At 42.6% G+C, this 12,832-nt stretch overlaps 1 protein-coding gene across 5 annotated transcripts in view; it reads left to right on the top strand.

The window, feature by feature from the left end:
* The window catches only part of tjap1 (tight junction associated protein 1 (peripheral)), a 76,896-nt gene that overhangs the window by 27,751 nt on the left and 36,313 nt on the right, over positions 1 to 12,832 (top strand). For 4 of the 5 annotated variants that reach the window (XM_036983185.1, XM_036983168.1, XM_036983173.1 and 1 more), the window contains 2 exons: positions 7,666 to 7,786; positions 11,436 to 11,494. In XM_036983185.1, coding sequence (XP_036839080.1) covers positions 11,462 to 11,494 — 33 coding nt within the window. In that variant the 5' untranslated portion in view covers positions 7,666 to 7,786; positions 11,436 to 11,461. The remainder of the gene's footprint in view (positions 1 to 7,665; positions 7,787 to 11,435; positions 11,495 to 12,832) is intronic. The other variant, XM_036983179.1, reaches the window with a different exon arrangement.

The following is a 12,832-nucleotide window of genomic DNA, read 5'->3' as shown; positions in this document are numbered from 1 at the left end:
AGAATAAAAAAAAAATACAAATAATGGGCAAATATTGTACAATCCAGGTGTGAAAAGCTCGGAGACTTACACAGAGACTCGTAGCTGTAATTGCTGACGAAGGTGATTCTGACACGGGTATTCAACCCCCTGCATCAATCTAATCAAGATATGTGTTTTTAGGCTACTAATGTAAAATATCACCTGTTTTTATATGGCGCACTGGAGTGAAACATACTTTTATAAGCCCAGTTATTGCACAACAAATAACGCACCGTTGCATTTAGAATTGTTAACTGTTTTGATGACCAAGTGCTAAAAATGCTAGACTACGGAGACAAATTTTATAGATCGGAAGGTAAGGGTGCTTTCGAGCGGCTAGATGTTATTTACCATTCGGCCATCGGATTTGCCACCATTAACCGGTGTGAAATGGCTAGCTAGTTAGCGGGGTGCACGCTAATAGCGTTTCAATCGGTGACGTCACTCGCTCTGAGACCTTGAAGTAGTTGTTCCCCTTGCTCTGCAAGGGCCGCTGCTTTTGTGGCGCGATGGGTAACGATGCTTCATGGGAGGCGGCAGTTGATGTGTGCAGAAGGTTCCTGGTTCGAGCTCCGGTAGGGGCGAGGAGAGGGACAGAAGCTATACTGTTACACCACCAATGCTCCTTATAGGACACATCACTGCAATCTACTCCTCTGTAAACTGGTCATCTCTGTATACCCGTTTCAAGACCCACTGGTTGATGCTTATTTCTAAAAACCCTCTTAGGTCTCACTCCCCCCTATCTGAGATATCTACTGCAGCCCCCATCCTCCACGTACAGCAGCCACGTTCTGTTAAAGGTCCCCAAAGCACACACATCCCTGGATTTCTCATCTTTTCAGTTCGCTGCAGTTAGTGACTGGAACGAGCTGCAAAAAAACACTCAAACTGGACAGTTTTATCTCCATCTCTTCATTCAAAGACTCAATCATGGACACACTTACTAACAGTTGTGGCTGCTTTGCGCAATGTATGGTTGTCTCTACCTTCTTGCCCTATGTGCTGTTGTCTGTGCCCAGTCATGTTTGTACCCTGTTTTGTGCTGCTGCCATGTTTGCTACCATGTTGTCATGTTGTGTTGCTACCATGCTCTGTTGGCTTAGGTCTCTCTTTATGTAGCGTTATGTTGTCTCTTGTCGTGATGTGTGTTTTTGTCCTATATTTTTTTTATTACATCCAGCCCCTGTGCAGGAGGCTGTTTGGTAGGCCATAATTGTAAATAAGGATTTGTTCTTAACTGACTTGCCTAGATAAAGTTTTTTATTTTATTTTTATAAATAGTTTATGAACCATTTATTTTACTAGGTATATTGACAGAAAACACAGTGTACAAGAGAAAGTATTGCACTAAAGATCCAGGGAAGAGTTGCAAGGGAGAGAAGAGAAGAATGAGCCTAATTTGAAAGCTAGCGACACGTTTCATTTCTTTTGAAGTTGCTCTCATGCTAGAAAAGGTTGGATACCCCTGGCATAGGCTATAGTCAACAGTACTCAGCGCGTCACCCACCACTTTCCAATGGGAGCTTGAGGCAGTGTACTCTTTTGAAACCTGAACGTTTTACTTGACTTCACATAATGAGGCGTTACCTTGTTTCAAAGTAGCCTTGCCAAAATCCACCCGTAGAACCGTGAATGCAATTGCAAGACTTCCTCATGCCAATAACCAGCATTTCTCTCCTGTTCTACTGATTTTCACATTAACTTTATTTTGTTGTTTAGAAGCCAAAGGCACAATCCTAGTCATATTAGCAACCCATCCTAGTTGTTACTATTAGATTCCCCATCATTCTAACTAAGATTTTCATCTCTCACAGCTTGCATTAGGTGCGCTGTTTAGAACCCACAAATTGCATTTTGAGAAATGAAAATGGCGTGTTTTATTAGTTGCTTCATTACATGAGGTGAATGCTCAATAATAGGCTATAGTGTAATACGATAGGCTGGCTATTGTTGCATGTTTACATGAAGCTCGAAATGAAAAATGTCCTTTCCTTGTATGCATACAAGTATTTTCTGTTTGTTCACATCATTTTACTGTTTGGAAAAAAATGTGACCGGTTAATGAGGGTCGGTTAGTTGGCAGCAAAATGTACCGAAGTTTGCAACCCTAATACCCATTGATTCTTGAAGAATAGAACTTATAAATGCCTCATGAGCTTAGTTCAACTGTCACACTCCATGAGAACCCAAAATATAAGCATGTTTTACTCCAATGTTTGTAAACAAACACTATATAGCCTGAAAACATAGTTAAAACGGTCATGTTAATATCATGGATGGTCAGTCCTTGCATCCATAACTCTTCTCTATTAATCGGTGAGTGGTTACATTTCTCCAGGCCCCATCCCGCAGCTTTTTAACAGAACAGAGACTGGGAAAGTGCTTTGTTATCGTTTCAACCGCAGATTGCCCCCTTTTTTTAAGCTTCAATGTAATAGGCAAAGGAAAATAATTACCATAGTTCAAAGCTGCAAACTGCATTAGTTTCCTCCAACGCGGCAGTAATTATACACACCTGTCAGCCTCTTGGAAATAGTATCCCCGGTAAACAGTGTTTGAGTCATTGTTCTCGTTTGTGTTTTTATACATGTTATTTTCCATTTCCTACAAAGGATTTCGAAGTTGATTTGAATCTTGAAAATCACACTTCTATCCGCACAGTTGATTGCGTGGTAGTTTTGAACAGAATATGAAATCCAAGGTCATTTAGAGACATTCCATTGTGGTAAAATACAATTAAAGAATAGTTCAATTCATCTAGCATGTACTAAAGATGCCGCTCTCTCAAAATGTGCTGTTCATTCAGTCAACCAGTGACTCCGCTCTTTGCCACTGTGTGGTTCCTGTGTGGAGCCTGCTGCCTGGTGCCATACTGTATGTTCCTTGGGGAGACAGGAAGCCATGACCAGAGTGAGGAGGCTGCCACACATTGATCTGACATCTCTCAGACCCAGCCGGACACTCCCTCTGCACCGTAGCCCTCAGGCCCCCATAACTCAAACATGTTCTGAGCCCTGGCCGAGGAACTAATGTCACTATAGTATGGAAGACTGTCACAGTCACCTCTCGGCTATGCCCACTGTCTCCGTCCAGGACAGTCTGTCCATCTGTGTGAGCCTGTGCTCTACGAAGCGCAGGAGTGGAAATATGATGGGATTAAATTGTCACACGGTTTAGCATGGGCAGAGCGGGATTGTAGGTAGGGATGTGTTATAGGGCTGGGGTTTTGGTGATGCAATATGGTGCATTCAGGAGGAATAGGCCCATGGCAGCTCTCACTGACAGGCCCCATTTTTAAGTGGCTGCTGACTTCTCTCTGCAGTCTACCAAAGAGCAGTCAGAAAAAATGGATCCGTTTCCATGCAGATTGATCCATCACATGTATGATATTTACAATTCTTCTTCATGTCTCATATACACTGCTCAAAAAATAAAGGGAACACTTAATGAACACAATGTAACTTAATCACACTTCTGTGAAATCAAACTATCCACTTAAGAAGCAACACTGATTGACAATAAATTTCACATGCTGTTGTGCAAATGGAATAGACAACAGGTGGAAATGATAGGCAATTAGCAAGACACCCCCAATAAAGGAATGGTTCTGCAGGTGGTGACCACTTCTCAGTTCCTATGCTTCCTGGCTGATGTTTTGGTCACTTGAATGCTGGCGGTGCTTTCACTCTAGTGGTAGCATGAGACGGAGTCTACAACCCACACAAGTGGCACAGGTAGTGCAGCTCATCCAGGATGGCACATCAATGCGAGCTGTGGCAAGAAGGTTTGCTGTGTCTGTCAGCGTAGTGTCCAGAGCATGGAGGCGCTACCAGGAGACAGGCCAGTACATCAGGAGACGTGGAGGAGGCCATAGGAGGGCAACAACCCAGCAGCAGGACCGCTACCTCCGCCTTTGTGCAAGGAGGAGCAGGAGGAGCACTGCCAGAGCCCTGCAAAATGACCTCCAGCAGGCCACAAATGTGCATGTCTGCTCAAACGGTCAGAAACAGACTCCATGAGGGTGGTATGAGGGCCCGACGTCCACAGGTGGGGTTTGTGCTTACAGCCCAACACCGTGCAGGACGTTTGGCATTTGCCAGAGAACATTAGGATTGGCAAATTCCCCACTGGCGCCCTGTGCTCTTCACAGATGAAAGCAGGTTCACACTGAGCACATGTGACAGACCTGACAGAGTCTGGAGACGCCGTGGAGAACATTCTGCTGCCTGCAACATCCTTCAGCATGACTGGTTTGGCGGTGGGTCAGTCATGGTGTGGGTGGCATTTCTTTGGGGGGCCGCACAGCCCTCCATGTGCTCGCCAGAGGTAGCCTGACTGCCATTAGGTACCGAGATGAGATCCTCAGACCCATTGTGAGACCATATGCTGGTGTGGTTGGCCCTGGGTTCCTCCTAATGCAAGACAATGCTAGACCTCATGTGGCTGAAGTGTGTCAGCAGTTCCTGCAAGAGGAAGGCATTGATGCTATGGACTGGCCCGCCCGTTCTCCAGACCTGAATCCAATTGAGCACATCTGGGACATCATGTCTCGCTCTATCCACCAACGCCACGTTGCACCACAGACTGTCCAGGAGTTGGCCACCTCATCAGGAGCATGCCCAGGCGTTGTAGGGAGGTCATACAGGCACGTGGAGGCCACACACACTACTGAGCCTCATTTTGACTTGTTTTAAGGACATTACATCAGTTGGATCAGCCTGTAGTGTGGTTTTCCACTTTAATTTTGAGCATGACTCCAAATCCAGACCTCCATGGGTTGATAAATTTGATTTCCATTGATCATTTTTGTGTGATTTTGTTGTCAGCACATTCAACTATGTAAAGAGAAAAGTATTTAATAAGAATATTTAATTCATTCAGATCTAGGATGTGTTATTTTAGTGTTCCCTTTATTTTTTTGAGCAGTGTATAAAGCAACATGGATAAACTAGATCCAATCCTCCTGCTCACTACTTAGGCCCACATCCAATATGACTGAAATGCATTTTGTTCTCTCTTGTGGTCTCTTGTTGATGATACTTAAAGGTATTTGCATATTTTCTTGTCACTCCCCCACATGCATAACACGGTACAGTTCATTCCCCTCTCACTTTTGCGTTATGATTTGTGATTTATCCATGTAGGCCCACTGAACAGTCTCCCAGTCAGAAGACAGCTGCTGACATTTTAACTGACATTCCACCTGATGCTTTTAATTATATCCTAGCCTCGGGTGTTTTTGATTTATTAGGATCCCCATTAGCCGACGCCAATGGCGACAGCTAGTCTTACCGGGGTCGGGCACGGGACGAACAGGAGGACGTGTGCGCACTCGCGCGTCTATCAGTTACACACGCGCGTCTATCAGTTACACATGCGCGTCGGTACAGTCACACATGCGCGTCGGTACAGTCACACATGCGCGTCGGTACAGTCACACATGCGCGTCGGTACAGTCACACATGCGCGTCAGTACAGTCACACATGCGCGTCAGTACAGTCACACATGCGCGTCAGTACAGTCACACATGCGCGTCAGTACAGTCACACATGCGCGTCAGTACAGTCACACATGCGCGTCAGTACAGTCACACATGCGCGTCAGTACAGTCACACATGCGCGTCAGTACAGTCACACATGCGCGTCAGTACAGTCACACATGCGCGTCAGTACAGTCACACAACAAGTAGGTCACGTGTCAGTACAGTCACACAACAAGTAGGTCACGTGGGGGAGAGGCGTGGTGCCTTGAAGTTGCTTTATTTGTTTTTTGAAACCAGGTTTGCGGTTCACTTGTGCTATATAAGATGGAAGAGTTCCATGCAGTCACGGCTCTGTATAATACTGTACGTTTCCTTGAATTTGTTCTGGACCCGGGGACTGTGAAAAGACCCCTGGTGGCATGTCTGGTGCGGTAAGTGTGTGTGTCAGTGCTGTGTGTAAGTTGACTATGCAAACAATTTGGAATTTCCAACACATTGTTTCTTATAAAAACAAGAAGTGACAGTCAGTCTTTATTCAACTCTTAGCCAAGAGAGACTGGCATGCATAGTATTAATATTATCCCTCTGATTATAATGAAGAGCAAGATGTGTGCTCTGTTCTGGGCCAGCTGCAGCTTAACTACAGTACCGGTCAAAGGTTTGGACACACGGGTTTTTCTTTATTTTTACTAACTTCTACATTGTACAATAATAGTGAAGACATAAAACTATGAAATAACACACATGGAATCCTGTAGTAACCAACAAAGTTTTAAAGAAATATATTTGAGATTCTTCAAAGTAGCCAGGCTTTGACAGCTTTGCTGACAGCTATGACTGGACAGTAATCAAGATGTTTTGGGCCGACGATGAATGGTGTCTTGTCTGTAAATAATTCTGAAAGACTGAGTTGGAGAATGAGGTGAAAATCTTTTTCTTGAGTGGATGGTCAGGGGGTCGGAAAATAATGACAAATAATTTGTAGACTGCAGATTGACTGCAAGAAGCCTAAACGGATATATTTGACCCCCAAAAATAATTTCAAACCTTGCTTACAGTTTGTATAAGATCACGTGTCTCTTATGCGTGGGAATATTTGGGAACAGATTTATTATATTAAAATCACTCAGCTGATTTCCTGGTGTTTTTACCATCTTTTGTGTCAATGAAAATGGAGAAATACATTCTAAAAACGTAGCCCTACAGTTAGAGAACCCTGCTGCAGTCTATGGCCCACTGCAGTGCTGAACATTTTATTTTCTAAGACTTCAAACTTAGATTTTTTTTTTTGTTCATGACTTGAGCATGAAGCTAAAAAATATGTCATTGAGGTAACCTGTGGGCTACAGTATTTAATCTACGCAGCAACCAAGGGGTACTGTGAACCTTGTCCAATCTGCAGTAGCACACATTTTAACCCTGGAAATACTTTCATAGCTTTGTCTCATCGACTTTCTGATTGGCAGAGACAAGTCAGTAAGTTAGCCCTGATTTGCCAGAGTCGAGCTGTAGACTGGCTGGCTCTCGTCCGCAGGCAACAAATGTGTCGGGTCTTCGGCTACTCTCTTTCATTTATTTTATTCAAATGAAGGATTCAAAATCCCAGTATATCCGAAGGTAAGCCTTAATAAATTGGAGGTGAGAGATTGTCAGGTTTACTGTATCTATTTGGCTGGGCCCGGGGTGTTAGTCATGCTCTTGACAGGGCAGTTTGGCTCCTGTGACCTTACTTTGAACAAATGACTTCACGCACTCAACTCCAGGGCTCATCCAAGGAAACAAAGTAATTAAGTTGTCACTTAATCATGCTCACATTAGAAACACTGGATCTCTGTTTGAAAAGGACTACGGTCTCTCTTCCAGACCGATGGTTCAATCGAAGCAGAAATTTATTATCAAGGCCTTATTTTCCCTCAATAGCATCACCGTGCTTAGAAGAGGGAGCTAATGTGTGGCAGCAGTCATTCAGGCAGTCAGACGGTGTGGGAGTGAATGTCAAGGACAGAGAATGAAAGACTCCTGTATGAGGCTTGCCTCGCACACTGTCCCCTGAGTCCCAGCTCTGTCTGGCTTGTTACATATTCGAAGAGTTGGGAGATTGACACCTCGGAGGTACTGACACGACCGTGTTTTTCCATCCACCTTCTTTTGTTTCAGGTTATCGGTAGCCCGGAGGTTCACATGCCAAGAAAGCGAGGAGGAGGAGGGGCAGGAAGAGGAGCCAGAGGGGACACACCCAGGGCGATCAGTCTGGAACACGTAGCATATGCTCTTAAAGGTGAGTGGCTATTCATCCACCATTCTCTATCATCCTGCTTTACCGCCTTCTCTCTCTCTCACTCTTCCCCCTCACAGACACGCAACACACACACAAAGTATGCTTTTCATTCATTACTCTCTGTCCTTGGTTTCCCTTTTTCTTGTGTATGGAAAATGCACAAAATCACTCCTGTTTATAGTGTTAAAATACACATTCATTTCCCTTCTGTACATTGTGGCCTTACTGTTTTGTGAATTGCTTGTCAAGTTTTGCATGGCACACTGGACCTCCTGCTGTTTGGGATATTCTCCAATGGTTTCCTCACTGAAGAATGCTTTTCACTCGTAAGCTTGAACTAGAGCCTGCTTAAACATGTTTATTTATTCATTGATACAAGAAGGTAATGTTTCTGTTGACTAAATGTAAATGAGGCAGAAGAGCCACAAAATGTGTAGTAAATGTCTAGTGTTTTGTTGTTGTTAGTACAGTAGCTCCAGACGCATAATACATGCGTCCATAATCGGTGTGAAGGAGAACCAGCCACCTAGGTTCCACCAAATCAAAAGCCCTGAGTGTATCATAATGACTCGGGTTATTATTCTCTCTCCCATACTCAATGTCCCTGGAAAATAATGACTATTTTCCACGGGTTCAGTTATATGAACCGTAGCTTTCAAGCTTAGCCCAAACAAGACTGAACATGGCCCTGTAGAGCACACCACCGCCCGGTCCAGGTGCTTGTTAATAACAGAGCACTGTCCTTCCATCACCTCAGTGGAAACATTAGTTCATTATTTTTTATTTTTTTTGCAAACAACTCTCGCTAGGTTTACTTTATATGCAGCTGCTTTTTCATTGGACCAATTCAGGTAACCTTGAGTCCACCAGCTGTGTGCCCCCATCTCCCCCTAACACCACCCATTTACAGCCCGCCACCAACAGCTGCTCTAATTGGTCGCTATATTGGGTTGATGAGGCAAAAATGGCGGTACAATCAATCAACTTTTACGAATTCATTTGTTACAGAAAGTTAAACAAAGCCCAGGTAGCAGGATGCTGGACATAGAGTAGAGAGGCATCTAAACAGCCACATTAGCACAGAATGACAGCAGGGGGAGCACAAATTAGGCGCAACATGAACATCCCAGCAGTTATAAACTATGTCATAGAGTGCTACCAGGGCAGTGGTAAGAGAAACGCTTCGCAACAAGGGGTACTCTTACACCAACCCACTGTTCAGGAGTGACCGTAAGGATGGCTCTTAAAATAGAAATTCTACGATTGATTCGTGACGACCATAAATCTCTGTGGTCAAGCTCTTCCCACAGCTATGCCCTTACGCTTTAAGCCATAGGCTAAAAAGGTACATTTCTCTTTTTTTTTAAATAAATGATTTGATTCCCTTATTGTTGACGGGCTTGTTCTATAGTAAATGAGCCCTATAAGAGTGTTCTACCTAAAACACTGGGTGACCTCTGTGAGGAAAACTCTATGTTCCATTATTTTCTCCATGGCTTAAATTACATGATTTTAAATTAGGTGAAATGTCAAACAGTGCTGAGACTGTTTGAAGTGTATGCATACGTGTGTGTGTGTGTGTGTGTGTGTGTGTGTGTGTGTGCAGGTTTTTTCTGCGTGGGAAAGTCTTGGGTGGACCATGTAAGTGTTTTTTGGACCGTTGTTCTGGATTGGGAAAGAAATTCTGTGTAAAAAAAAATCGGAACCTAATTTATTTTTGAGAACAATCACTAAAATAAAAGCTAGACAGCCAGGGAGAATCTAAAATTCTAAATATTATGCCATATGTATTTTTGTCATGACGGAAGGCCCCCATTTTGATTTTGTTAAACTATTTGAATCACTCTGATAGCATAAGCCACGGCAAGATGTGTAGAATTTCAGGAAATGAGCTTTCCAATTAGCAACAGTCAACAAAATGATGTTTTTAATGCAACAGTTGGACAATGAATATCAATACTTTTTGAAATTGTATAAACCATCAGATATTGACTGAGTTATAGCACACAAACCATTTTACAAATGAGATTTTGGTGGGAATTCAGGTGTTCAACTTATATTGAAATGTAACAATTTTCTTTTATCAGGTTTTGTAAAAATATATATTTTTTAAATAAAGACAATTATGTGCCTCATTTGAATAAATCGTGTATTTGCATAAATGGGTGGAACAGGGCTGCAAGCACCAAACACTACCCTATCTGCACTCAATCACCTGCATTGTCGAGATTGCCTCATTAATTACTGTTGTGTTGTCTTGCATAATTCAACATGTTTGTCAAAGATACCCTTGGATTAAAAATCAACACACTTGGCTCTAGATTACACCAATCTAAACATGCTTGACATGGTTGGCGAGATCAGACACATCACTATAATCTAAGTATTCATTTTCAGAAGTTGAATTTATTTCTGCACGTCTAATTTGTCAAAATGGCAACTTTTTATTAAATTATAACTTGTTTCCACAAAAAAATGAACACCCATAAAAAAAAAAGTGATATTTCTTGTGTGTTAAAACTGATTTGTTATCTGTGTAGAATTGCAGGATATGAGCTTGAAAACAGCTATATTTTGTCACTGCGGCCAACAGGAGTGCCTTAAAAAAAGAATAGTTGGCTAGCACACCATTGGCCACGCCCATGGCCACGCCCCTGTCACACCCACCAATTAAGCCCCATTTTGATCCAGAAAAAAAACATGGTGCGTTTCTGTAATCCAGGGCACCACTAGCTGATTGTCACGCGTTGCTGGTGACTACAGCACAGGCGTTCACATTTGTTATTCTCTGACACATCTTCCTGCAAAGGTTGCTTACCCATAGCCCTGAGCAGCACAAAAAAAAAGACCGCTTTTACACTGAATAATATTGTGTGTGTGATCAGCTCAAGGCTGATACACACACACACACACACACACACACACACACACACACACACACACACACACACACACACACACACACACACACACACACACACAGAGAGAGAGACCTCTGTATTAGCCAATTTTAAGGATAATTTATTTTTCAAAAAATATACATATCCTTCAAGAGTTCTTTGATACAGGAATATTAAACACCCATTGTGTTAAATTACAGTATTCTGCCTGCTTTGTTTCATAAAAATAGTTTTTTAAAAATGGTAGCCTAATTTATAACTTCCACCAAATCCAGGTAATTGAAGATTGTGAAAGTGGGGTGCTGAATGTTGTATGAAGTGTTCTTGCTGTGTAATCAGCCTCACATGAATTTCCACTCAAACATGAAACACTCTCTCAATATTTGATTGAACGTTTTAGGTAGTGCCTCGGAACAGTTTTGGGTGTGTAAAAAGTTCTCCGATGTTTTTTTTTTCTCCAGTGACCTAATTTCGAAACCTGATATCATTGTGAGCTATGTTACTCAAATCCCAGTGGACATCATTAGGTAACTGGGTATGATATAGTAGTTGTTCCACACACACAACGTTTTTAAGGTTGTCTCAGGTAAGCGAGTCCCCTTGGTGTATCACGATTCTGGAGGAGGGAACCCAGCATAGCAGCACGTGCACTGAATCCTTTCTATCACGGAGGGTCAAATGAAGTCACTAGCTACTTTACTGGAATCCTTTTGATTACAATTCAGCCTGCTCCTTTTGTATCTCTTCAGAATGCCTGTGACTTAAGAACCTGTGGATGAGGACGTCGCTGGAGTACCTCAGAATTTGGGTATGGTGGTTATTTTTCTAGAAATATGTTCTATTTCTAATAATGAGAAACCTAGGGTTGTTTCAGTACCGTTATATTGCTACGTTTAGGTTTGTGGGTTTACCATGGGGAAATGTTGCTGGTATAAGTAGGTTTAGGAACTGGGATCGTGTGGTGTGATTGTATCAAATGTAATGCTATTGGATTGTGCCATTTCATTGAGATATTTCAGACCTTGCAGCATATCATTTTTCATGTCAGTGTCATGTACACAAAAGTAAAGCTAAATCACTGACTAGGCTTTGCTATTCTAAAGTATGTTCTAGTCAATTTTGCTCTAAGTACTGCTGTACCCACTAGCAATCTATACTGAGCAGAAATATAAACGCAACATGTAAAGTGTTGGTCCCATGTTTCATGAGCTGAAATTCAAGATCCCGGAAATGTTCCATATGCACAAAAAGCCCATTTCTATAAAATGTTGTGCACACATTTGTTTACATCCCTGTTAGTGAGTATTTCTCCTTTCCCAAGATAACCCATCCACCTGACAGGCATGGCATATCAAGAAGCTGATTAAACAGTGTCATTACACAGGTGCACCTTGTGTTGGAGACAAAAGGCCACTCTAAAATTTGTATTTCTGTCACACAACACAATGCCGCAGATGTCTCAAGTTTTGATGGAGCATGCAATTGGCAATCTGACTGCAGGAATGTCCAACAGAGCTGTTGCCAGAGAATTGAATGTTAATTTATTTACCATAAGCCGCCTCCAATGTTGTTTTAGAGAATTTGGCAGTACATCCAACCGGCCTCACAACCGCAGGCCACCTGTAATCACGCTAGCCCAGGACCTCCATATCCGGCTTCTTCGCCTGCTGGATTGTCTGAGACCAGCCACCAGAACGGACGATGAAACTGTGGGTTTGCACAACTGAAGAATTTCTGCACAAACTGTAAGGAACCATCGCAGGGAAGCTTATCTACGTGCTCGTCGTCCTCACCAGGGTCTTAATCTGACTGCAGTTATGGGGAAAACTCATTCTGGCTTTGTGGGGGAAAAACGAATTGGCTGCGCCAATGTGAAATACATAGATTATGGCCTAATACGGATTTCCTTCTATGAGCAAGTCAGTTAAATCTTTGAAATTGTTGCATGTTTTATTTTATACTTTTGTTCCTTATAGTATTGAGATGTCTTCCTCCTTTACCTCAGATTGCCTAATCAGAATCCATTCATTTGATGTGCTGTAATTTCATACACTCACGGTTCCTCTGCCTGACTATCTCTGTACTGTAATTGCATCTGATCATTCATTCCAAGGCTGATTTAACTCACACACTCATTTACCAAGAC

Source organism: Oncorhynchus mykiss, chromosome 1 (assembly GCF_013265735.2).
Source record: "Oncorhynchus mykiss isolate Arlee chromosome 1, USDA_OmykA_1.1, whole genome shotgun sequence".
Taxonomy (NCBI): domain Eukaryota; kingdom Metazoa; phylum Chordata; class Actinopteri; order Salmoniformes; family Salmonidae; genus Oncorhynchus; species Oncorhynchus mykiss.
This window is presented reverse-complemented; position numbering and strand designations above follow the sequence as displayed.